The sequence below is a fragment of the Calonectris borealis genome, chromosome 6 (genome assembly GCF_964195595.1).
Source record: "Calonectris borealis chromosome 6, bCalBor7.hap1.2, whole genome shotgun sequence".
NCBI classification, from domain to species: Eukaryota; Metazoa; Chordata; class Aves; order Procellariiformes; family Procellariidae; genus Calonectris; species Calonectris borealis.
This window is the reverse complement of record NC_134317.1, coordinates 12,682,723-12,708,507: the sequence shown is the minus strand read 5'-3', so window position 1 is coordinate 12,708,507 and position 25,785 is coordinate 12,682,723. Positions and strand designations below refer to the sequence as shown.

Here is a 25,785-nt window from a genome sequence, read left to right as displayed (position 1 = left end):
GGAGGACTGATATCCCAACACCCTTGGGCACCATTTAAAATTCCTTCCTTTCCTATCTAATCATCTAAGCACATTCCCCCAACAGGCACAAACCTGTTCTTAGCAGCTAAAAAGTCAATAGGAATGCCCTGATAAAACTAGCATGAAAAGTTAGCCCAACTATACAATGCAGTATTATACTTCTACACTTAAAACCACTATTAGTGCCCAATTGCATCAAGACCTGTAAACCCACCCACTCACCTACAAGAGTATTTTCAATAACCACGTCTGTCATCAACAATTCACAACTCTCCACCCTCACTTGGCACTTTTATTTACTGATAATAGCTTTAGTGTGACTTTCCTAACATTATTTTGTAAGCTGTTCCGTATATAGTTTTGCATGTTAGGCAAAAATTAGTTACATGACAAAATAATGACTTTCTGGTAATTTTCCTAAAAACTCACACAAAAGCCAGCGCTTGTTATTATTCTAAATTTGGTGGCAATTTCATACAGAAGCTACAGAATTTAAATCTGCCGGTGATATGCGCCCCAGGGATGCATTTGTGTATTTCAGGAATAAGACCTGAAAAATTCTGCCCAGACCTTTATTTTATTCCCACTCACACCCTGCTCAGTTCAAAAGAAGTTTTTGCTATGGCTGAAGAAGGTGGGTAGCAACTCCTTTGGGATCAGCTCAACCTGCAGGCAGTGCTCTGGAATAGCTGAAGAATCCCAAAAGCTTGTCCGGCTCTCGTCTTTATTTTCTTTACCTGCAGTGAGCAGAGGGAAGAAAAGGGCCTTCCTTCCTGACGACACAGACACAATGTGGCATAAATGAAGGTCCCTAACCTTATCTAACAGCTCATTAATTCTCAGCCACACAGGGAACAGTAGGGCTCAAACGCAGTCCTGACTCAGAGCGGTCAGCAATCCTGTACTAATTACTCACGTCGCCAAACCTCTTGCCCATACTACAGTTACAGGCACATTCCTGGTTTCTAATTCCTAGTTTTAACTGAAAGTTCCCCATTTATTTCTTCCTCTAAGGAAAGAGAGGAGCTTTGGGGGAACCAGAGGAAGATGAATTCACTGGAAATGTGCTCAGCATGCACTAAGACATTTTATGGTCTGCGGCACTGCCCAGTATTTCCTTTTTTTTCCCTTTCAATGTGCATCTTAAAGAGACTGATTCTTGCCTCCAGTCTCTGAAGAGGTAGTAATAACACAGAAGATGATGTGTTGGAAGGATTTCTATCTATCTCCTCTGCTCAAAACTGCAGCAGTCCTGACAAGATACTTGTTTTTTAAAGTACTCTCACCTTCACTAGCATACTGCAAGTGCTAACAGTTACATATCCACATTTTTTTTTAAAAAATGCATGTGTTCTCAGGCTTCTGTCAGCTATTAGCATACTCCTTGAGCGCAAAAGCACAAACATTTGTATGCTTTCCAGAGTAACTGGTGTATACGCTGTTTTCATTTGCATGTTATAATAAGCATCGTCGAACGTGTGAAAGCTGCTATTTTACGTGTGATTTTACACATCCTCTAAATAACTCGGAGCTTAATGGGAGGTTCAGGGGCACCCACAGGTTTGGAACATTCCCTGTAGGCGCATGAGCGTGGAGGGATGATTTTTTTTTACGTGCTTGCAAAATAGGGACACATTCAGGGGACCGAGTTTCTCTTACTAGTACTCCAAGAGATTTTCACATACATTACTGGGTAACTTTTGCTTGAGAGACCTGCCCCCTACTCTTCCTGACACCATAGGCACTTGCCAGATTAAATCACAAATATTTTCAAAGCACTTGAGATCTCCAGGAGATGAACTAACACTGCTCTGAACTATCATTAATCAGGGAATAAGATAGGCTTATCAAGTGAAACAAATGCACGTAGCACAACATCCCTTCATGCAGCAACTAATTAGGAAGTTGAGCCATGTTACAGAGTTGGGCATTATCTTTATTCTGTTTGTTGGGAGCATCACGATCACTGAAAATAACCTCTGAAGGTAACAGGAGGAGGCCGTGACAAGTGCCTTTATAAAGCACAAGCCATTTTAAAAGACCTTCAAAGCAACAAAATCACTACGTTTTATTTCAAATGGAGCACAGAAATTAAAGTCTCCACTAGAGTACAATTTTCATTTTGCTATAATGACTAGAAAGTACTGCAGTCCTCACTGTAAAATCACTTATTATGCACCAGCGAGGTGACTGGGACTGCTGTTTTACAAGTATAACAAGGCAGCATTCTGACCTGATAAAAAAAAGCAAGAGCAAATTCATATATAATTCTCACTTCAAAATAAGATGCAAGTATAGTTCCAGTGAATTATACATTAAACAAATGCATCCCGAGGAGCACTAGGCTCTAGAATAAGCACAGATGAAAGAGTACAATACAGATCTACTCTGTTTACATACGTACACATAGATATATATATACGTGGGCACACACATTCCTACAACAACTCTGTACTACATAGGAATTTTAACTATTTGTGTCATACTCTCCCAAGATGACCTCAAAGCACTAAATATTTAATGTTTTATGACTATCCATTTGTCCTCAGGTTTAATAACACTTATTTTTCACCACAAGTTAAGTGATGCAGAGATGAAAAAGAGAAGAGAGAACAATTTTTCAGAGACAAAAGACAAGCAATGCTAGAAGTAAATCTGTGCAGTCCTGATAACCCATCTCTTACTCAAATCCTAAGTATTTGCTCACTACAGATTGTGGAGGCATCTATTTTTTCATCCCAGAATATTTTATTCTGGGCAAACAACAGTGATTCCCGTTATGGGTCTGCCCTAGATGATTTCATGATTTGAGATAACAAGAAGTCTCTCTTCTGCATTGGATATTCTGGATTTTTATTTACTTTCTTGCTAATTTTGGGTGCTGGTAGATGCTTAATAAAGGAAAATACACATTCCTTTGCTGGGGATAATCTGCCTGCCTTTAATAGAGAACAGGACACAGGAGCACCATCAGATCTCCAAAACCAGGCAAGAAACGATAACAGTGTTGGGCTGTGGATCATGGAGCGGTTGGTTTTGAGGGTGCTCACGAGCCATGTCTGGGACAACCAGGGGATCAGGCCCAGCCAGCACGGGTTCATGGAAGGCAGGTCCTGCTTGACCAACCTGGTCTCCTTCTATGACCAGGTGACCCGCCTAGTGGATGAGGGAAAGGCAGTGGATGTGGTCTACTTGGACTTCAGTAAGGCCTTTGACACTGTCTCCCACAGCATTCTCCTAGAGAAGCTGGCGGCTCACGGCCTAGACAGGTACACTCTTCGCTGGGTAAAAAACTGGCTGGACGGCCGAGCCCAGAGAGTTGTGGTGAACGGAGTTAAATCCAGTTGGCGGCCGGTCACGAGCGGTGTTCCCCAGGGCTCAGTTTTGGGGCCGGTCCTGTTCAATATCTTCATCAATGATCTGGACGAGGGGATCGAGTGCTCCCTCAGTAAGTTTGCAGATGACACCAAGCTGGGCGGGAGTGTTGATCTGCTGGAGGGTAGGAAGGCTCTGCAGAGGGACCTGGACAGGCTGGATGGATGGGCCGAGGCCAACTGTATGAGATTCAACAAGGCCAAGTGCCGGGTCCTGCACTTCGGCCACAACAACCCCAGGCAACGCTACAGGCTTGGGGAAGAGTGGCTGGAAAGCTGCCCAGAGGAAAAGGACCTGGGGGTACTGGTTGACAGCCGGCTGAACATGAGCCGGCAGTGTGCTCAGGTGGCCAAGAAGGCCAACGGCATCCTGGCCTGTATCAGAAATAGTGTGGCCAGCAGGAATAGGGAGGTGATCGTGCCCCTGTACTCGGCACTGGTGAGGCCGCACCTCGAATACTGTGTTCAGTTTTGGGCCCCTCACTACAAGAAGGACATGGAGGTGCTGGAGCGCGTCCAGAGGAGGGCAACGAAGCTGGTGAAGGGCCTGGAGCACAAGTCTTATGAGGAGCGGCTGAGGGAACTGGGGTTGTTTAGCCTGGAGAAGAGGAGGCTGAGGGGAGACCTCATCGCGCTCTACAACTACCTGAAAGGAGGGTGTAGCGAGGTGGGTGTTGGTCTCTTCTCCCAAGTAACTAGCGATAGGACAAGAGGAAATGGCCTCAAGTTGTGCCAAGGGAGGTTTAGATTGAACATTAGGAAAAATTTCTTTACTGAAAGAGTGGTCAGGCCTTGGAACAGGCTGCCCAGGGAAGTGGTGGAGTCACCATCCCTGGAGGTATTTAAAAGACGTGTAGATGAGGCCCTTAGGGACATGGTGTAGTGGGCATGGTGGTGTTGGGTTGACGGTTGGACACGATGATCTTAGAGGTCTTTTCCAACCTGTATGATTCTATGATTCTATGATTCTATGATTCTGTGCAGTTGCCTTTCCCTCCACCCCTGTTTGGAGACTGGCTCTCCCAGATGCGGGCTGAGCTGCCCTTATTTGTGTCTGCTATCACCTCAAGATTATCTCAATGCATTATGCATAGGGATGCATCTGAACTGAACCTGGAGATCAATGTCAGTGCAGGCTGTAGCAGCAAATAATCTTATCAGGAGTCCCCAGCTGCCAGGACCATAGTTATTGCTGGAAGTACTGGAGGGTACTTCTAAGCGACTGGCTTCAACCCATGTTTTTCTGATGTCCTGGCATGGTATAGTTCTTTCTGGGGAGGGGGAGAAGAAAAAGGCATAAAGCTAGGGCAAGGCTTTTTTCCTGAACTACTTCTGACACAGAAGCTCCTAAATCCAGAACAGCACAAGCATTTAGGCCATGCTGCTAAGGCAGTCTCAGCAGGGAGGACAGAGCTGTAATCAGTAAGTAAAATGGGGTACTCTCTTGCCTCAATCCTTTCCTCCATTTCAAGATGTGGGAGGAGGAGCAGCTGCTCGTTTCATCTTTCCAAGACTACATTCGTTACAAAGGACAAGGTAGCCTTGAGCGTGAATCTCATTTTCATACATATACTATCAAAATAAAGCATGTGTAGACGTTATTTCACAGTAAGGGTTAAAAGTATGTCAGCCGGAAGTACCTCATGAAACACTGCCGAAAGACAAATCCATAGATGCAGATGGGCTGAGACATGAGGGAAAATTAAGCTGCATTGCCACAAAGATGCAAAGGCACTCCAGTTGATTCATTTCCCTCACCTCTTCCCTAAACCCACAACCAAGCTCTGAGATATCTTCCAAGGGAAGAGTGGAAGCCCCGTTTCATGATTCATTTCAAATTGGACTGGATAGACCACTACGAAATGTACTGCAGGGCAGATACGTGTGTTAGCAAGGGAATAGTCAAGCTGCCCCAAAAGGTCTTTTGTAGCTAATTGTGAGGACGCAAGAGATTCGTTGCAAGAGATCCCATGAATGAATTAAGGGTGCAGATATGTTTGATACCCTTGACGACGAGGTCGTATGCTGGCAGCAAGAGGTCTTTTTAGAGCAAAAAAACGTCGAAGTTGGTGATAAGTCGTACTTCTTGAACAAATACAATTCACTTGAGGCCTATAAGGTATACAGAGGTGTGCAAGCAGGTGGGAACCTTTGGGAAAGGCAGGAAGAGGACCCTCTTTGGAGGTATCAAGGGACAGTATGTTCTGTGGACCAATTTTTACCTTTCACTTCTGAAACCTGCCTTACAGCTACCTGTTGGCAGTGGCTTTGCTGAGAAACACACCATGCTTTGACCTTACAAAGAGGGTCAATCTGAAGCCTGTGTGTTGCATCTGCATTCAACACGTGGCTTCAGTGATGGGTGCAAAAAAACTACACAGACTCTCTGTGTACTGTGTAATTTTACTACGCAGAGCATAGACCACAGGATTTGTTGATGTCTGCAGAGAAGTCCATCAGGGTATTGGGGAAGAAATACTCCCCTGAGCTCTCTTCCAAACTTTTAAAAATCCTGCCCTCTACCATCAGCCTATTCTTGCTTGGATTAGTCAAGAAGCAAGAGGCCTGCAAATCCCATCCTACAGGAACAATTTGCATGCTAATTCTGCTTCAGCAATTTCATTTTTTATTTCCCACTGTTGCTCTTACCTGCTGCTGGTTTTCCCTTTGCGAATGCAGCCTGGCTTGTATGCATTCCCTGGTCTCCTGGAAAGCCTGTCTTTGGGACACCTCTGCTGGGTAGTGGGTACACACGCCTACAATGTTTGTACAGGAGAAGATGAGAACATTGGAGACCAGCTGCAACAAAAGAAAAAAAAAAAAGAGAAAAATACTTGGTTACACTTCAGAAACCGGCCATCAGTAACAAAGCACCAGCCAGAACCCAGCTCCTTCCATGACTCCTTAATCCAAGCCACGCTTAAACCTCAGGCTCTTAATTCCAGTGTATTTTACCTCTCTAGTCTTTAAAATATAAGACTTCCACATATGGCCTCAAATATATGTTCTTAACACTGTGTATTACTTCACTGGTAAAAAATACAATTCCACTGGCAATTCTATAATCTTGCTTTTGGTAATCCAGTATCTTGGAAATACTGTGACAAGAATCCATCTAAAAATGCATCATTGCTTTGTCATCTAACAGTCAGCTGAGACTCATGCAGACAGATCTGACAGAGAAACACAAATATTTCCATGTTTGTGTACCTACATATCTGGTTTGAAACATATCAAAGATACATGAAACCATTATTTCGAAATAGTGCTTAAAATACTGAAGGGAAAATGTTGGTATTCACAAGGTTTAAGAGCAACTGAAAATTTTTTTTTCATCTAGTTCCAACTCAAAATTTTATGTTACTAGATAAAAAAAAAAAAACAAACATTTTTTACATTTCTGTGAACATGACTACAGAAAGAGTTGTAAAGTCTGAAGCATATTTGGACTGGACAAGCACAAAGGAAAAGCTACATCGCTCTTCTGTTTCCACGTGGGTTATGTTTTGTAAGGAAGCAGTCACATAACTTTTGTTGAAAACCAGTATTGCAATCTTTTATTTCCCAACTGTTTTTTAATAAAAAGAAAAAAAAAATCCATGTGCATAGGTGCCATTTGGTTCATGCAAGATGTTCAAAACCACTTCTGATGGTATCATTTCCCGTGACAGAGGTCACTCACAGTATAACTTTTTGAGAGTTGCACAAGCTGTACTGGATCTCCCTTTGAGGACAAACCTATCTGAAACACCTTTCATCTCTTCTAGGGGGAAAGACTGTCAGACCTGCAAGATTCTTAAAAATAGGGATCTTTGGTCTATTCCCTAATGAGTCCAAATATACCCTTCGTCTTTAATACTTTTTTACTGCAGAAGAAAAAAAAGTAATTTCCAGACCGGCCTATTCCCTGAAAATACGGGGCCAGGCTCTGAAGGGCAGGAGGGGTGCTGGGCACCCCTCAAGCCCTGAGCTCACAGGGGGTGCTCAGGACTCCCCAGATCAACCTGGTCATTGTGCAGGAGAGAGGAGCCGCTCCTGTGTCAAACATGGACCCACATCCCAAAGAGTAACAACCTCTCCAAGAAACCCCACTGGGATTACTCTAACTCTCTGACTATATCCATGCACTGAAGACTGCAACAATTATTTTATTAACAACTCTGCCCTGAAACAGGATTTAGGCAGCAAAACCTCATCTTTCAGCTCAAAATAAGCAATACCTTAAGCTACAGCCAGCTGAGGGACTTCTCCTCTCTGTGGACAGCTGCCAGTAGATGGCAACACTCCAACTTCCCAAGCTCCTGCATCAAAGTGCTGCATTTTGGGCTACGTCCTTGCAGTGAATTCCCACACTTATGTATCATACTGCAATACAATAACCTGCAGGTTATAGATACCTACTGGTGATTATCATCAATGCCAACTACATGTATTTGCAGATAACAGGTTTCATCGCTTACAGATTGCTCCCTCCATCCAAAGGATCCACACTTCGGACAGAGATGGGGCTATCGAAGGTGCAGGTCATATATGTGAACAGGAAATAAGCCCTAATCCTAAACTCACACATTCCCTTCACAATTATATTCTTATTCAGCTCTTTCTAAGGCTGTCTGGATCCTGCCAGATCCAAGGTCCTCCATCTCTCCCCCAAGCTGATCAGACACCAGCCAACTTCCACCCAGATCCTGCCCAGCTACCCTAACCCAGTGCTGCATCCAATGGGCATTTGATGGGTTTTTTTTGCTGATAATGATAATTTTTAAAGATGAAAAATCCCCCCATAGTATAAAAAAACACAAGTGCTTATTATAATGAAAAAACAGCTCAAAAAGAGAGCAGAAATAGGGTTTTCCTAGGAGTTACTCTGATTTCTGCTCCACGGCTGCACTGATTGCGACTCACAGCCTGTGAACACTTCTACAAGTTCAATACCGTTACTGTGGGCTCAAAGGGGTTAATATTAAATAGCATCTTTTGCATGGCTGGATTACAGCAAGACTCCCAAATCCTCTCCATTGGAGCTATTCAGTTGCGCAGTAAGTGGAAAATTTGTCAGGGCATATAAAACAGCATAAGCATGCATCATATACCTGAAATGGATAAAACTGAGAGCACAGAAGATTTTAAGGAAATATGCAGTTTTCTTTTTTAATCCCAAGAACCTGAGACTTCATGTCACTTAGCAAACAGCGCAAACCCAAAACAAACCCCCCAAAACAGTGGCTCAACTCTTGCACCAAGAACAGGAGACAACATGTGGTTTAGATGGCAGGCAATATATTAGGAGTTAACCGAGCAGAAAAGAAGAACACTTCAGTCCTGAAAACAAGCTCTTTTGGGGTGTACCTTGGTGCCAGCAAAAAGTCCCCCCAGTGGGGCCCACCCATGAAGATACTGTTGCCGTGATGATGCCTTAAATAGCCAAGCTGTACAGTTCAAGGCACGCGATTCATATTGCGCATCGAAACCAACATTGTCAAAGGAGAGTACAAAAAACATCATCAGGCTTGACATTATTGATAACGTTTGTGTAATGCAAAGCAATTTAACTTTTCAGCACTCACTGATGTCATTTTACACAAACCCAAGGGACTTCGCAGACTGATTTACAAGACAGACTCAGATGACCATGCTTCATCAAGTAGGAACAAAAACTATATTGCAATGTAATTTTTAAGTAGCAGGGGTCAGACATCTGTATTTATTCTATTAAGCAGAAGCTCATTTAATTCACAGTACGGCATCTTTGCAACACCCTGAAACATAAGGGGAGAAATGACAGTGTAATGTTGAAAGTATCAAAGATCTGCAGAGATTTAAAACTGCAGCTCCTACTATGCAGCAACACTTGTTATGTGAGGAAGAGCATTTTGTTCAATATCTGTTCACAATAATTTTCTTCACAGGTATTTTAAAATATATTAAAGTAAAAAAAAAAAGAAAAATATTTCTAATCTCTTAATTTTTTTCCACAGTCCTCTGTCTTAATAAAATAAATTTATATCCTGTCTGCCAAATGGTACTACTTGCTTATCAGCTTCCTTGCCATTTCGCTATGGTAACCAGCTTCAGTCCCAGGAGGGAAGAGATGAGGTAGATATTAAAAACTGATTCCCTAAGCTCCATGGCCTGAAAAGTAAAAACATATTATGGCAACTATTTCAGACAATCTGTGCTTGAAGAGCTGTTTAAGGCAATAGGAAAATACAGTTGTCTATTTTGTAGTTGATTTCCTTCCCCTACCTAGCTAGAGATGTAGACGAAGACGACTCCTACCTTTCTGATTTTGGAAAATAATAGTTCATAAAAGACTATTTCACTTATATATAACTCCTAGGTAAGCTATTAAACCTGCTGCAGTATTGCCATATTTGAGTATTTCATAAACTAATACGTTTACTCTTACAGCATCTGCACATGGCAGAGAAATGCTATTATCCTGATGTTACCGAGGCAGAGTTCTTTAAAGGTAATTCAGTACCTAAGGAAAAGCTATGTACTATGACGGGTTTTCAAAAACCACCGCGACTTCTTAGTTCCACTGAAATAATAGATCACTCAATCTCAGACAACAAAACAGACCAGACAGTTTCTAGTCACTTTGATTTCATCACACAAAGAGAGCACTGCAATGTTTTTGTTGAATCTCTCGCAGGAAACTGTTTTCAGTATTTTTTCCCTTGGTGACTGAAGGGAAAAAAGAGAGATCGAAACAGTTTAGTTCCACGTGTTCTAGGAGTTATGAAAACCTAGTATTACAAAATCAAAATCTAGAGCTAAATTTGGCCTGACACTATTGTTGCAAAATCGATGTTTTGGGCGTTTCAGGCCAGGCTGAGGAAGAACCGGGATGGCTTATTGACCAGGGGAGAGCCTCCAGACCACCACAAGCAGAAAAAGTATCAGCTTGCATCAATATTGCCACGCTTCTCCCTGCTGTGTTTCTATTCAATTGTTCTTCAAACACCAGATGCTATTCAATATGTAATTAAGAGACAACAACATGCTTAAGAGGGACAGTGTCAAGATAAATTTTGTTAGTTCCCTACCTCTGCCAGAGCAAACAAGGCTGGCTACTGACATGAGAAGGTGGGCCATATTCCTTGGAATATCACCGCTTATTATAAAAATCACAGCTCCTGTTTTTTGCCAAGTTACTCTGCTTTGGTCTACTTCTCTTGCAGAGGCACAGGGTTATTTCTGTTCTGAGATCACAGCACCAGGCTATTCTCTGTTAGTTTCCAACCCAACACTGCTAAGCAGTATTTTTTTTTTAAGTTTATTTTTCATTTAAATCAAAATATTGTTTTGATATTTTCATTAAGTCCTACTTTGAAAACAACTACATTTTAAACTTTTACTGTGGGGCAGTAAAACTGTCACAAGGAGAAGGAAAGCACAGACATGGAGATTAAAAAGTCACGCAAAACAACCCAGAGCAAACAACAAACTATGTATCCCTTCTTTCCAGAGTGTGACACTGCTCTGCCTCTGCTTTCTACCTCTCATGATACTCATCTAGTAGCAAATTTTTTGTTAAATCGATTATCAGTGCAACAGCTGGGTTAAAAGCAAATAACAAGTCTGTAGTCTGAGTTTCCAGACTACGTTTCATAGTGGTTGTATACTGAATTGACAAATCGGACCAATTATTAATTGCAGGGGCAGACACTGAAATCAGCTTTACTTTTGAGAGTTCCTTTTTTTAACCGTGAAAAATTATTATAAAATCTTTAATACTTATCTGAAACAATGCAAGAACAAAAATATGATAAACTACAAAAGCTCTAACTATCCAAGATATTTCTATAGCACCTATGCGTGCAATCCTGAATTGGAAGTATGAATAAATTCTAAAGATAAAAAGCACAAACATTATGAAAAAATGAAAACAAGGTATGCTGGTGCTGTTTTTTAAACACTTTCCTTGAACAGCAATTAACCCTCTATTGCCTCTTTACATACTACTATCTAATAAAAAAATTGGAGCAGCTACAGAGCCAACGGCAAAATGAAAATTAAAACGAAAGACAACATCAGCTGGCTCCAAGATCAAATTAGTCATGTATTTGTGCTGTATATACAACAACATCTTTCATTTCCCAGAGCTACAACTAGCAGAGTACTAAGATAGTGAAGACTTTATATTATGCTAGAAAGATAATCAAAGTCATATGGTCTTCTTCCAGTGTTTGGCCAGTAAAGAACAGGATAAGTAGTAGTGAAGAAATTAGGAGGAGTTTTTTATTTTAAATGTGACAAGAACTTTTACTGAGTACTTGAAATAACTGCAACAACAAAAGATTACATCAATACACCAGAGTCCAAGAACAAATTTTCTGAAGTTGCTATATGGTGCCTTCCCTCTCTGTTCTGCTGCCTCTGTGCAGCAACCACTTACTTGCATCTTGAGTAGAACAGAAAACTGGTTACAGCTCCTATCTTCCGAAGACTTCTCTAAGTGCGCTTTATGCACACGAGTAGCGCTACTGAAGCCAGCTCTAAAAATTTAAATGCTTCCCTAAGTCATAGTATAATTTAACGATCCCAAAGTAGCGGAATTTATTAGGGAGTGATGCTCTAGATAAGCAGTAAATCTCTTCAGTTGACGCTGAGAACAAAAAATTTCTTTGCAGAAATACTTCTGAAACTTTTTTGCATATTCCTTCTATTTGGGAAGCCTACAAGGAAGAAAAGCTGTCTACTTTAATCTTTCAACTGGATTCTATATTCAGGATAAAGTTACTTGCTGAGAGCGAAGCAGTGGTATTTTGGCTGAAAACACTAAAAGAACCCTTACGCCACTTGTGAATGTCTCTGTTCAAGAATTACAGTCAATAAAAACATTATACCGAAGCTACCCATTCTGTGTATTTCAGTGACCATCTCACCTTTCCAGCCCTGGTATATATTGATCTCTCAGATGTGATGCTCTGTTCTTCCAGAGGAAAGCCAAACAAGTATTTTGCCCCACAAAAGTTCATTCTTTCTTTAGAATAAAAAATTATTATCTAATTTACCTTTTAAATACAGAGTTGCAGGTAGAGACATAATATACTACACCCCCCATCCAGAGCAAAAAATTAAGATTTTTATATTTTTCAATTCCTCCAGTTGTTTCAGGGGACATCAAAATGTTGAATGCTGCTTTCTTAATTTTAATGCCTCACACCTTATTCTATACAACATTTTAATTCATTTACTGATTGCTGTAATTGCAAACTTTCCATGCATTCTTCCCCACTGAGATTATTACTGTTGTACAGAATTCAGTATTTATGATTTGGATTTTTTTATAATTAAAAGCTTTAAATCCTGGTTTGATTAAAGAACAAAACATTATCAATACATATGTATTTTTAGTAAACATCTCAAGAGGAAACATTCCTATATCAAACTGATAAATTCTACTTCCCCATCACTGTTTTATTAATTAATTTTTCTGCTGGGATTTCAGTGAGATCCTATTTTCTTTGGTTACTCAGCGATAAGGTTAAGAAGAGGAGAATATACTGTCCTAACCAAATCTTGGCATAACACCAGCTAAAAGAAGTATTTGTGTGTCTAAATTTTCCTGGAACTCTATCACGATCCCAGCAAAGCATCCTCTGCATGGTGGCACAGTCTGGTGGGAGGAGGTGCTGCCCTTTGCTAGCAATAAAATAGTCAGGAAGGAGGTTCCCGGGTCCTATCATCCATCCTCACTGAATCTCCGTGGCAACCAAATTTCTGTGCATCTTCACACTTAACATACTTTACGAGCTACAAATCAGCACTGGTTTTCATGCAAATATCCTTGATGGTGAACCGGATGAAGCAAGCCAACAGCCCGTGGCTAAGTGGGAGTGACAGCTGTGTGGGAAGCTGCCATCAAGGGGGAACATCCAGTGGCCCTTGGATGCAAGAGCGAGGCCCTGAAACAACTTGGGGGAAGGCTGCTTCCGCTGAAACAGGGACATTTCCCCTTTCCCTTCCCCTGTTAACAATTCAACCCCTGCTTTATTCTTTAAATTATCACCTCTTAAGTCTTTGCAACCAGGCTGTCTCCTTCAACTCCAGTGGCTTCTTATCTTAAGAGATGGCACACCAGCCAGATACCTCTCCTCATCATGTATGTAGCAGCACAGAGAGCTGAGCACAACCCGCAAGTTTGGCCAGTTTCAAATCTGCCGCGGCAGCCTCCAGAAGGAACAACATGCTAGAAATGGAGGGCTGGGATTGCCAGAGCTCTCATGAGCAATACTGCACAGCGGGTTAGTTGGGGCACGTTTAACACTCTAGCTCACTTAACCTGAGCCTAGTGAAAATGCATGTGTACCATGAGTGAATTCATTCCCCTGGAAGTGTGTTTATTTCTGATCCATAGAGCTATCTATGTGTCAAAGACTTCAGCAACCAAATACAATCTTACTGAAATAAAAGCTCTTCAAACAGGACTTCAAACATTACGTTCATCTCCTTTGAGGTCACGAAAGTAGATGAAAGCTCCTGGTCTTTCTGTGCATGACTCACAGCTGTCATTGGGGAAACATCTTCACACACAAGGTATGTCAAGATAATTTTGACAACTGTACAAAATTTGCCCAGATGCATGATAGCTTAGGCAATTTAGACAATGACTTTAGTTAAGAAAATTAAGCAAAGCTCTGATATTCCAGCAAAATCAGTTGTTCTGCAAATGTAAGCACGTTTGAGTTTGGGTTGTCTTCATGCCAGTCCCACCTGCCCGGGTGCTCCCAAGGCAGGAGGAGCTGTTCAGATAAGACGATACAATAGGTGGTTGTTTAAAATGTGTTAATAGAAAACAATGTAATTGAATAGAAGTTGGATTAAGAAGTCTGGTTATGTTTTCGAGATTCTCCACAATGCCTCTGAAGCTAAAGGAAGCTGTAATCAATGAGGAGAAAGGTCAAGAAATGTGCTCGATTCACCTTTTATATCCTATTTCCTTCCCTATCTGGTGGAAGGAATGCAAGGGAAGGAAGCTAAATGCTTAGGTTTTCTATCAGGCCCTCTTAAAATTAGTCCACTACACTGAAACACACAGGAAACTCCATTTAATATATGCTGACTAACTCAACAAGCAAATACGTATGCTGATTTGACCTATGATGGGAGCAGGATTTTGTTTACTTTGCTTTTCTGCATTTTTTTTGTTTGGATCAGGTTGTGCCTGGCAGTCAGCGTTTACCTACACGATTTCAGCAGAAGAGACCTCTGCAGCTCATCCTGCAGGATCCCAGTTCTTCACAGTCACCTCCACGGCTGCCACTACCTGCCCTCCCCATCCTCCTGGCAAGGGGTGGCTCTGCCTTTCCCAACAGCCTACATGCTGCCACCAAACACGGTTCACAGAGAAGTACATTCCCAAGACCTGTGGTTGCTTTCAATGGCTATGAGAAAAAATATCTGTACTAAATAAGAAAAATCATGAAGATCAACACCCCTCTGCTTGCCCCCCGTCACAGTGCACCCTGGTCCTTAGTGTTCCTGGGAATATTTCTGGGAGCTCTGGACTCAGATACAGGCAGTGCATCACCCCTTATCTTCCATAGTCATTTGAGCAAGGTGTCACGTCCAGGTCACTGGGAAAACAAAATATTTATCTAGTTACATGAAAGTCTTATTTATCTGGGAAAAAAAGAACGTTCTCCAATTGCTCAGCAGGCAGAAATTAGTGTCCTAAATATGGTCTGTAAGATATAAAAATCATTATTTCCCAACATTTAGAATGTGTGTTTTTGGGAGGTGAAGAGTTAGGTTGGGTTGGTTTGTTTGTGTGGGAAGAAATGTAAAATTGGAGAAAGAATGGAATACAGATGGATTTTTTGGTTTTGATTTAAAGACAACCTCCTTTCTTCTTCTGTTGCTGGATTTCAATTCAAGCCGGGGCAGCTCGCCCACAAGCTATGCTCCTTCCTATTAATATCCCTACCCCAACATATATTTTTAATAAACAAAACTTAACAAGCACCACCAGCAGAGTTTGCACTCTTGAACTGAAGCAGTGGCTTTTACCAGATGAGGTGAAGGAGCAGCATTCGTAGCAAACAGCAAAGATTGTGCACAGCCACCACTAACATACAAGTCAATCTATAAGGGATCTGACTGGATCACAACTGAAGACTCTCCTTTAAAAAGCTGATGTGTGGTTTTGCCAGCTATTACAGTAAAATAAGCTTACTTTTGAATGAGAGAGGTTGCATAGAAGTCCGAGCTTCGTTATCGTATCTTATGGTCCGGCTGCTTGAGCAGTTGAGCATACTGATCTCTAAACAGATTTGGTTTCAACAACACAAAAAGTATTAGTAGGCAAATTCCCAACCAAATTTTAACTGAGCACAACAGACAGCTTGAAGGCACATTCCTTCATACTGAATTTCAAAGGTCTACAGTAATACAATAAAGATTTTATAAAGAAGCTCTAAAAGACTCTTCAGAATTGTTTATAAAGTGTAAGACAACCTAACGACAATGGTTATGACTGGCTCTGTTTATAATACAAGTTACACAACACAATTTAGCCTGCCTTTATTTCATTATACACAACCCCTCTTCTCTGCCTTTGGAGCTGCACTATTTCACTCTTCATGTGTCTTTCATTCCGCCTTCTTCATACAGTAACTCTCGTTATTATTCACACTGGACTTTCTTCTCAGCTCCACAGTCCTGTCTTTCCCACAAACGCACACACAAATGCACAGCCTCACGATTCCAGGATCAAACCAAATTAATATTTTTAAATCAGCCAAGATGAACCTCATTCTTTTCTGATAGCTCCAACAATTTGGTTACTTTGCTACTACATGAGCTTTTCACAGCGTACGTTTCAGGGCAGTTACAGTTTTAATTGCTCTGCAGTATCTGAAGGAAAATGTTTCAAGGTGTACTTTTGAGGCATAGGTATTGAAAACATTATCCAAATCCCATACCACAAGACTGCATCATTAATTTCTGACATCATTATGAAGTGGCAGGAAGCTGGATTCTTGAATCAAGATATGCTATAGCTGAAGGTTATTTTTGCTAGGATTTTAAACCTGCTTTTTCTCGCTGTCAAATGTATACGATGAATATACTGAAAATATTGGTATCACGATACTGTAAAAATTCAAATGTTTAACAGAAACAAACAAATCAACCTCACTTTGCTGGAGATGCAGAGTTTGGAAGAGTCTTTGAATTCTGACAATTGAAATAAGCTGGGTCTGCTGAGAATTGGGCAGGATATAAAGAAAATAAATCCAAATTTCTGTAGCTAGTGGAAAATTTTGAGTCTGTAATTGAGCATGTACTTTTATTCTCCCAAAGATTGTTACCAGAGATTATGCAGCTGAATAGGTTTTCTGAGGTGAACTTAAAATAGACCTAATATCATACTAACCTCCCCAAGAGGATACTGTACACCACAGAATTGGACTTTGAAAAACAGTGAATTACAAATATTTAAAGTAACCTAATCTGAGGAAGACAGACAGAAAAAAATAGGGAGTACTTATTTTCAGAGTTTTTTGTAATACGACAAGACAGCAAAGGACCTAAGAGACCTCACGGACTATGTAGTTCATTCCCCACTTGCCTCTTAAAAAATTGTCGTATCCAAAAATTGATACAACAATTCTGTTGAAGTTTAAAGGGCATTGAATAGCAGTACTTGCTTTTGTTATATTACATACAGCATTTCCCTAATATATCCCAAAGAGACACTTACTTTTCCTGGAGTGGACGATATTGATCACAAACAAATTAGCTTGCCATCTACTTTCCCTGCCATCATCGTCTGTTGCATCACTGCTTAAATGTTTAGTCATGGCATTAGATTTTTCATTTCCAAGAATACAGTACCTGTGCACTTGGCCTTGCCTAGTAAGCCTTTCACAAATCAGCACTTGTATTATGTGGAGATTTATTAATATACTTCAAAACAAAATGAGTTTATGAAAAATACTTCAAACGTGGACGATAACTGGATAAATAATTGCTTAAAGAGGAAAAACATAGCTGAGAGAGGTTTTGCTATCTACTGAAAACCAGTTACTGCTACTGCCTTTATGTCTGGGAAATGAGAGCTACATAAAAACAAATAAAGAATTTATCAAGAGATAATAATAATAAAAAATGGTACAAAGTGGTATAAGATCTTTCAGTATGTGATCAGCTCCATGACTGTGGTTTGAAATCATAGACTGGTTCTTTGCCATGCTACCATAATGTGATAGCATTTGTCAGTCTAAATCCAATAGGGAGCTCCTAAGCCGCTTTTGATAGGATAAAGATATTAGATCCAGTTCTCTATTCTTATCAGTTTAACTCTATCAACTTAAGACAGATAGAACTGGAGAAAATGATTAATTATATCTCTAAGATCTTATCTCATCAAATACTTCTTAGTGCTTTATGATAATCAGTCATAAACAAATATGAGATATCCCTTCAAAGGCAAAGCAGATGGTCCTTGACAGATACCAGCAATAACTGATACGTCATCTCGTGCACAGAAGGCCCAAATGCTCTAATACGCATCCTGCTGCAGAGCTGGTAAAATAACAATAAACAGAAGAAAAAGTGAAAGGAAGGTGAAAGTCATAATTCCAGATATGCAATGCAAAGCCAGGAGAATACAGAAACAGGACAGACTAGAACAAGAGACTTAAATGGGTCTTTTCTGCCATTGACTTCCTTCATACATTGAGGTCTCCAAGCCAGTCTTTAAAACTAACCAACTGCTCTTTTGAGAACGTCAAATACCTTTCCTAAACAAAGGGTAGAAAAGTTTCTCAAAATGGTTCCACCAGAAGTTCCAGAAAATAGTCATGTAACTCTTAAAAGACAAACCACAAAATACACCAACTCAGATGTATCTTGTTTGCTTATGAATAAAAAACCTCCAAACCCTATTCCTTTTTAAGAAACTATTTCAGAAATTTGTAGCAGAAATCAATTGATAAAACCATCTATTTCAACAATTTGATGCTAAGCCATTGGCATAATGCCAGGCATCACATAGGTATCACAAAGAGTACCAACCACAGCTAAGTTTGTCTAATATTTTTGTTATTACCAGAACCTGGGTAGAAATTTCTTATGTGGTTATCTGTCAGTTTGTTTATTGCATTCATGTTTAACTGAAACGTTCACAATGTCTATATAGTTTTGCAAAACACAACAAAAAAAAAAAAGGGGGGGGAGAGAAAGGGAGAATGTGGTGGAACCTCAAAAGAGGCAGAATCCAAACCAAACAGGACAGAAGAGGGAAACAGAGATGGAGAAGCAGAGATCAGAACAGAGGGCCAGGAATAGTAAGTTATAGACAGGGAAGCACAAACATCTGCACTTTTTCTGGAATGATTACACATTTCCTTCCTACAGAACCTGAAATCAAACCACTGGTTTTTTCCCATTGTTTTTTCTGCCTCAAAAATAACTTCTGGTCAATAACAAACTATGCGTACAGTCCCTTCACCTGGCAGGTCTGCAAAGAACCAAATGGTCTCTGTTGCTACACCTTGCTAGCAGAGAATATAAGTATTAAACGCTGTGTTTGTCCTGGAACTGTGTTAAACAAGGGAAGTGAATTGAGGCTGCAGAGGCACCTAAATGCTGAATAACGTTCATCAGCTCACAGGCAAGTTTTTATCAGTTTCAAACAAGGCTCAGTAGGCAATATGTCACATTTCCTAGCATGAGTGCCTAACTTCACAGATTCAATTTACCCTTAAAATACACTTTTAGAGTGTAATATTGCTATATCTGATTATCAGCACTGAACAGATCAGGAAGAACTATCTTACAAATGACTGTTTAATTAATTCAGAGCAAACTGTGCTCCTTTCAAAGAGAAATTAGTTGGAAAATCAGCACCAAGTTTTATTGGACTTTCAATATGTATTTGCTACAAGTGAATATCCAGGACGTGGACTCCATGGAGCATATTTACTTTCCCCACCATTTCCTACCACTACAGATGGATGAGATGCTAGCATCTAATCATGATTTCATCCAACTATGCACACATCAGGTCTAAACAACAGGAATTAAAATGCTAGAAGTTATCGATCCACAAGAATTAAGGAAGGGAATTAGAGATTGAAAACAACTGAAACAGGAGAATAAGGTTGGGTTACTTCCCATGCCTTTCTTTTTAAGGAATGTGAGCAAGGTGATTTCTTGGGCGAAGGGAAGGGTGGAGAAAGACCGACCTAAAGAGTACGTTGTCTAAGTCCACCATCCTATATACTATCATAAAAGCCACTAGAAGTGGAAGTCAGTGTAGCTGACACTGAACAGTAAAGAAACTTGCTTGATCATGAAGTGCCTCTTTGCAAGCATGCCTTCTCAGCTCTGCTCCTGCTTCTCAATTTCAGTGCCTAACATCAGCTCCAGCACCAAAGGAACAAAAGATGCATCTGGCAGTAACAGCTTCCACTTCAGGGAGAAAAAGGTCGGCCCTTGGTCTGAATGCAGATGCAAAATGTGCTCAAGTACACTGATTCCTAAAGTGTCTGGAAGCAGTCAAAGATCCCCGACATCAAAAATCGTCTTATTAAGAGCAGGTGAAATTCCCTCAGGGGAGGTGAATAACCCCATGCCATGGCATCTCAGTTTTTCCCCAGCTCTGCAGAATTGCCTCAGTCCAACTACAGTCAAATTTCCCCCAGCAGGTGTTCAATCAACCCCCGTTTTAGCTACTCTGTTTGTAACAGCTGTATCAAACAGACAACACACATTTCTTCATGCTATCTTATGATTAAAAAGACAGGTAGTCTACATCTCTGCTCATCTAAGTACGTAAGGTTTCTATTTCTGTACTCCAGCATTACTTGACATTGCTTATACGATAATCCATCACCAGCAAGCACCAGGCAATTAAATACCTTTCGTCCCTCCATGCCCAACTTCTGAATACTTGATAGAGGACCCAACACAGGAAGGCACAGAAAGATGGACAACATGGGAACTTACCCTATTAATTAGAAAGGTTTTAGGCAAGCAGACAGTGGTCCCAGGCTACTACCTTACCTCTGTCCTTAATACATACCACGGGCATGTCCATAATATTTTTCGACACCTGCACTTGAAACGCGCTCAATGTGCGGAGATCACCATTGATCAAGGAACTAATGCTGTTTCTACACTGTGCCGTAGCTTGAAGTGAGGCTGGTCTGAGGGGATCCCAAGGATGCAAGGCATTGCCAGAGCTCCTCCGTTACAACTTCCTTTCCCCAGAAGAGGCACTTCAAAGAATTTACAGGAAAGTCCTTTTGCCTCCTCCAAGGAAGAAGGTTGAATTCTCCAACTCCAAGCTTGAATCTTTGCAACTGCTTACCCAAGGGAGGCTGGATGCACTTCCTCCCATGGAGAGCAGGTCTGACTTGCAGAACTCCCTGCTGAGCCAAGAACAGGCTTGTTCCAGCTCGTGAATTACATCCTAAGGCCCCACCAGCTTTTGAAAAAGGCCGAATTCTGCTATTTGTTGCATCTGCACAACTCAAGGAAGGACAGCAAGAGTACGTAGCTACTTAGACGTTGACTCCTACTGTTCTTATTTGAGACACTGGTCAGGACCACAAGACTACTATGTCAGGTCTTCTCAAAACAGGGCAAAAGAACCTCCACCATTGAGTAGCTTATAATTAACAGATGTGCTGCCAGTATATGCTATCATTTTCCCCACAGTATGATAGCTATATGGGTCTTCAGAGAAACAACAAATATTTGATAAATTCTCTCTCTACCTTTCACCTCATGTAGTCAAGCAGGTTTGGGAAGACTCATAAAATATTGACACCATTACAAGTACTTTATTTCCACAGAACAGAATTTATTTAATCACTGAAGCTCTCTCCACTAATTTTTACAACCATCATGGGGTTTTTTATCTTTTAAAGAAACTACTATATTTCTGAACATAACTTTTTTCATATATCCCCCCTTCCACCACAGCTTGCTCTGATCTGTAGGCCCCAGCTACACTGTTTTCTCCCACCTGAGCATAATTCTAGTCCTTCTTGATTTGGCAAGGTATACAGAAAATGGAGGTACAGTCCAGACCTCTAGGATTACAATTCAGCCAGGATTTTAGCACCTTCTATTCACCAGATATCATTAAACCAGGTCCCCTTCCTTTTTTATTTTGGTAAATTGGTCCCTCCCTTCTGTCATTTGGCTATTACCTCCCTTTCTCATTGTGTGTATAACAGAACCCATTTTAATTGCCCTTCAACACACGATTTAAAACCATTTTGTGCATTTTCAAGGTATGCACATTGGAAATATTCTCCAGATCCTATTCTCCAGAATCTGTGCTGCAGGACTCAGCCACTAATCCATTTAAGCAGCATGAAGTGATAGGAAAGTCAAATGCAAATTCAACCGGGAGATTAAAAAATCGCTTTCTTCTCCTAGCCCCAGAGGGAAATCAATTTTTGGCATTTGTGCCCACACACTCAAAGATTTTCAGGTGTAAGGCTGTCACCAGTTCATTAAGATGCTTTGATGATGTGGTTTTAGGAGCTGAAACTCTGTATCTGTATAAAAAGTTCGACTTTTAAAAGCAGTTTAAGTAAATGAGCTGCTCCTACGGTGAAGCATAGTCTTTGGGCACCCAAAATCAAATGTAATTCATGTACTTTTTTAAATTTCAGAAAATCTTAGTACTTGTTCCCCTGCGTGTTCTGGCCTAGCAATTATATCCTGAGTTTTGATGGAGACAGACACAGGGAGGTATTAGCAAACACAGTGAGGGTCACTGTTCAGAAGTGGAGAGGCTGTTGATTTTATTTCCCACTGGAATCTACTGGGAATAAACGAACTACAGGATTCCAGAAGAACAGCTTGTTCTCCAGGCTTTGCTCTGTTCAATCAGGAAAAACATAAGTTATTAAAACACATACACAGAGCACGAGGACTGAAAACAGGCTGTGAGGTCTTTTGCTCTCAAAATCACAAGCACAAATCCAGACTAGTGCTGGTCAAAGCAGCTGCCTTTATTCTTCTTACTGCTTTACTGTTTTTTAGTATGATCCTTATTATTAGCAGTGGCATGTCAGTATTGCTGTCCATACTGCTTCCCTCATCATACTATCAGAGACTGCCCATATCACAGACATTTCCATTCAAACCAAGCCTTCACAGTGGTTCCAGCAAGGAAGCTAATGACTGAATAAATAAAGGGTGGCAGTCCACTTCAAACAGGCTCAGTCTTTCAGACCAGCACGCAAACCACCATGTATCACTACCTCTGCTAGACACGCAAAACTACAACCCTGATACTTCAGAGAAAGATACTTCAAGAAATCCTGCATTAGCCCAATCTATCACTAGAATAACCCACACAATATTCCTCAAAAATCCCATTACTTCAGTATTGACTCTTCAGCACGAAGGTTAATGTTTGTTTTCCTATCCTAAATGCAATATGCAAGTAGGGGAGGAGAGAGCCCTGATCTTAGGCAGTCTTCTTGGTACTTACCTGCTACAACCTCTCCCCTACCTCCAGACTCCAGATTTAGTTTCTGATTTTAGCTGTAGAAAGGATGGAGTTAATTTTGTATCATCAGAAACTGCACTAACAAGTATTATATGATTTCCTACTTGATCATTAAACTGTCAAATTCAGTATAATAAACCCTTCACCAGTTTAAGGAAATACAAAAGACTTGTCACGGAGAGAATTTTAAGAACATGACAATCATGTATAAATTAAAAAAAAGTACTGATGTTACTTTCTACAGCTGGATCTGCAAGAAATCATTTTCCACCTTCACACAGTAAAAGCAACTGCTTCTGCAAGAAGTTTTTTTCTTTTTTAAATTTCTTGAAACTTTCTAAGCTTTCAGCCTTGCAAAGAACTCATCTGAATCACAGAGTCACTGACAGTGACACTTTAATGCTTCTCACGAACCAGGCAATGGTCTGGTATACATTAAGTTTATGATCTATATTTCCTTGTAGTCTATCACAACCTAATAAAACTATGTCAACAAGCGTTAAGGAGGGAGAACTAACACAGTAATTTTCCAGCCCCATTATGCCAGCTCTCAAATGCCAAACATCTACTACCAGTGTATCTGCAGAGCCTGCAGAGGCAGTGCATTGAGTACATTGCAATCTAAGCTGTAAGACAGTTACTGCTGGCTGAATTTCTAATACAGTGTTCAAATGCAAGAGATAATTCCAGGATCTCCACAAGCAGTAGGAGGATAGTATTCCAGGCGCAGTTTGCACTCCTGAGTTTGGAAATATCTGTGCTATCAGATAAAGAGCCTTTTATAAGCAGTACCAAGTTAATGAACTTCTCCAAAGAGAGCCACAGAACAGAGATCCTTAAGTGGTAGCACACTGACAAATGAGGGCTATAATTTTGTGGGAGGAATTTCAGTGTAACTGTTTTTCCCTCAGTCAGTTGTTTCTTCTGGTGGCTAGCTCCACTAGCTATAGCTTTCCTAGAAAGAGAGCCAGGAGCCAGCCAGGGGTTTCAGGCTTTAGGGTCTATCTGACCATTCATTCGAGCCAGGCAATCAGTGCCTGTTCAACATAATCTGCATAGTCTTTTACCAATATACTCTGCTGCCACAGGATTTAGCACAGCAATCACGCTGAATCACTTGATAGAAACCGTGAGGTGTCGGACCCTGCTGTAGCAACGGTATTTTCAGTACCCGAAACACAAAAAAAAAGGTCAGTCCTCAGGACTTAGGAGACGGTCTTCAAGGATATGTCAGACGGCTTCCTCATCTCCTTATTCTGAATAACTGATAAACTAAGCCCTTCGGGTATTCACAGAAAGAGGGCTTCTGGCTATGGACTGGGTATCCCCACTAAGCACATCTTCATACAGCCAACAATTTCACTGGTGAAGTGAGCAGACAGTACTTACGGTGGCCTTGTCTGACAGCGATGGACGAGACTGTCCTTTCTCATTCACTCACTTCTTCGCTCGTAGCCCTGCTTGATTTATTTGTAGCAGCAATATGTTAATGTTATCTGACAGCTACTATTAAAGTGTCACAAGCGTGTGTATGCAATACCGCAGATGCTGCAGGGAATCCGCTGCAGGCCACTATCTTCCAAGCCACAGAAAGCAAGGAGAGGGAGGGGAAATACCTTACAAAACAGAAATACTCTACTACTCCCTACTGCTCTTACTCAGAGGGAAAATTGACAGGGAAAAAAAGCTAAAGAGGTCAAATGCATGCAGAAGGCATGGAAACATTCAGACAAAATGAACACTGCAAACTTTCCCACCTGTGTCCTGTGAATTAAAAAACTCAGCAAAATCAAAACTAAACCCAACCACTCAAAGGGCACCATCCCACTCAAGTACCCAGTACAAGAAGCTGGGCAGACTGATGGTGGCGCTGTATTGAGTAGATGGGTGATACAGGCTGTCTAAATTTTAGAAGACATAAGAAAAATCTTTTCTTTTTAAGCTTCTTTCTTTACAGCAGTATACAAGTGTGGTAATAAAATGGCATAAATTTGGTTGATGGCATTTCCTGCCTCCATGACCCCTCAAGTACTTACAGATCTATTCTTATGCCACCCTTGAAAATGAGAGAGATGTTACCCTTATGTCTCATATATACAGAGCAAGCAAAGTATTTGTCCAAGGTCACAGAAGAAACCGAAGGCAAAGCCAAGATTTGCATACAGATTTCTCAAGCACCAGATTACCCAATACTTTAACAAAAGCATTTACCAGTTTCTTGTGTCTCAACCTCTGTGAGAACAGCTATACAGGAAGAACCAAGCAAAATATTCTTGCTACCACCCTTAAAGTTAGTAATGTTGAAAGACAAAGAATTTGCCTTAACCACATAACTCTGAAAAGGGAAAGCGATTCCAGGTCCATAACTCTTAAAGGGCTGGAACACTTGACAGCTATAAAAATCTCAGATAAGAAGAAATAAAGCTGTTTTGATCTAAAGAACAACAACTTTATAAAAAGAACCAGAAAATTATTTATATTCTGCATGAGACGGAGCTTTCATGTGCAAATGTGAGGAGGACGTGTAGGAACCTCACTGGCCACTTTTTATGGTCTCAATGAAATCATAAAGCAGTTTGTCCTCAGTATCCAAAGGACTAAGGATCAAAATTGCAGCCTTATTGCAGCCTTTCAGTATTTAAAAGGGGACAGACTTTTTAGCAGGGCCTGTTGCGACAGGACAAGGGGTAATGGTTTTGAACTAAAAAGAGAGTAGATTTAGACTAGATTTAAGGAAAAAATTTTTTACAATGAGGGTGGTGAAACACTGGAACAGGTTGCCCAGAGAGGTGGTAGATGCCCCATCCCTGGGAACATTCAAGGTCAGGTTGGACGGGGCTCTGAGCAACCTGATCTAGTTGAAGATGTCCCTGCCCTCGGCAGGGGGGTTGGACTAGA

General features: G+C 40.9%; 1 protein-coding gene across 1 annotated transcript in view; it reads right to left on the bottom strand.

The window, feature by feature from the left end:
• Window positions 1–25,785, bottom strand: part of ADCY5 (adenylate cyclase 5) — a gene marked incomplete at its 5' end in the record, with an annotated part of 230,089 nt that overhangs the window by 86,221 nt on the left and 118,083 nt on the right. Inside the window, one exon of the mRNA XM_075153889.1 lies at window positions 6,045–6,194. Within this exon, the coding sequence (XP_075009990.1) occupies window positions 6,045–6,194 (150 nt within the window). The remainder of the gene's footprint in view (window positions 1–6,044; window positions 6,195–25,785) is intronic.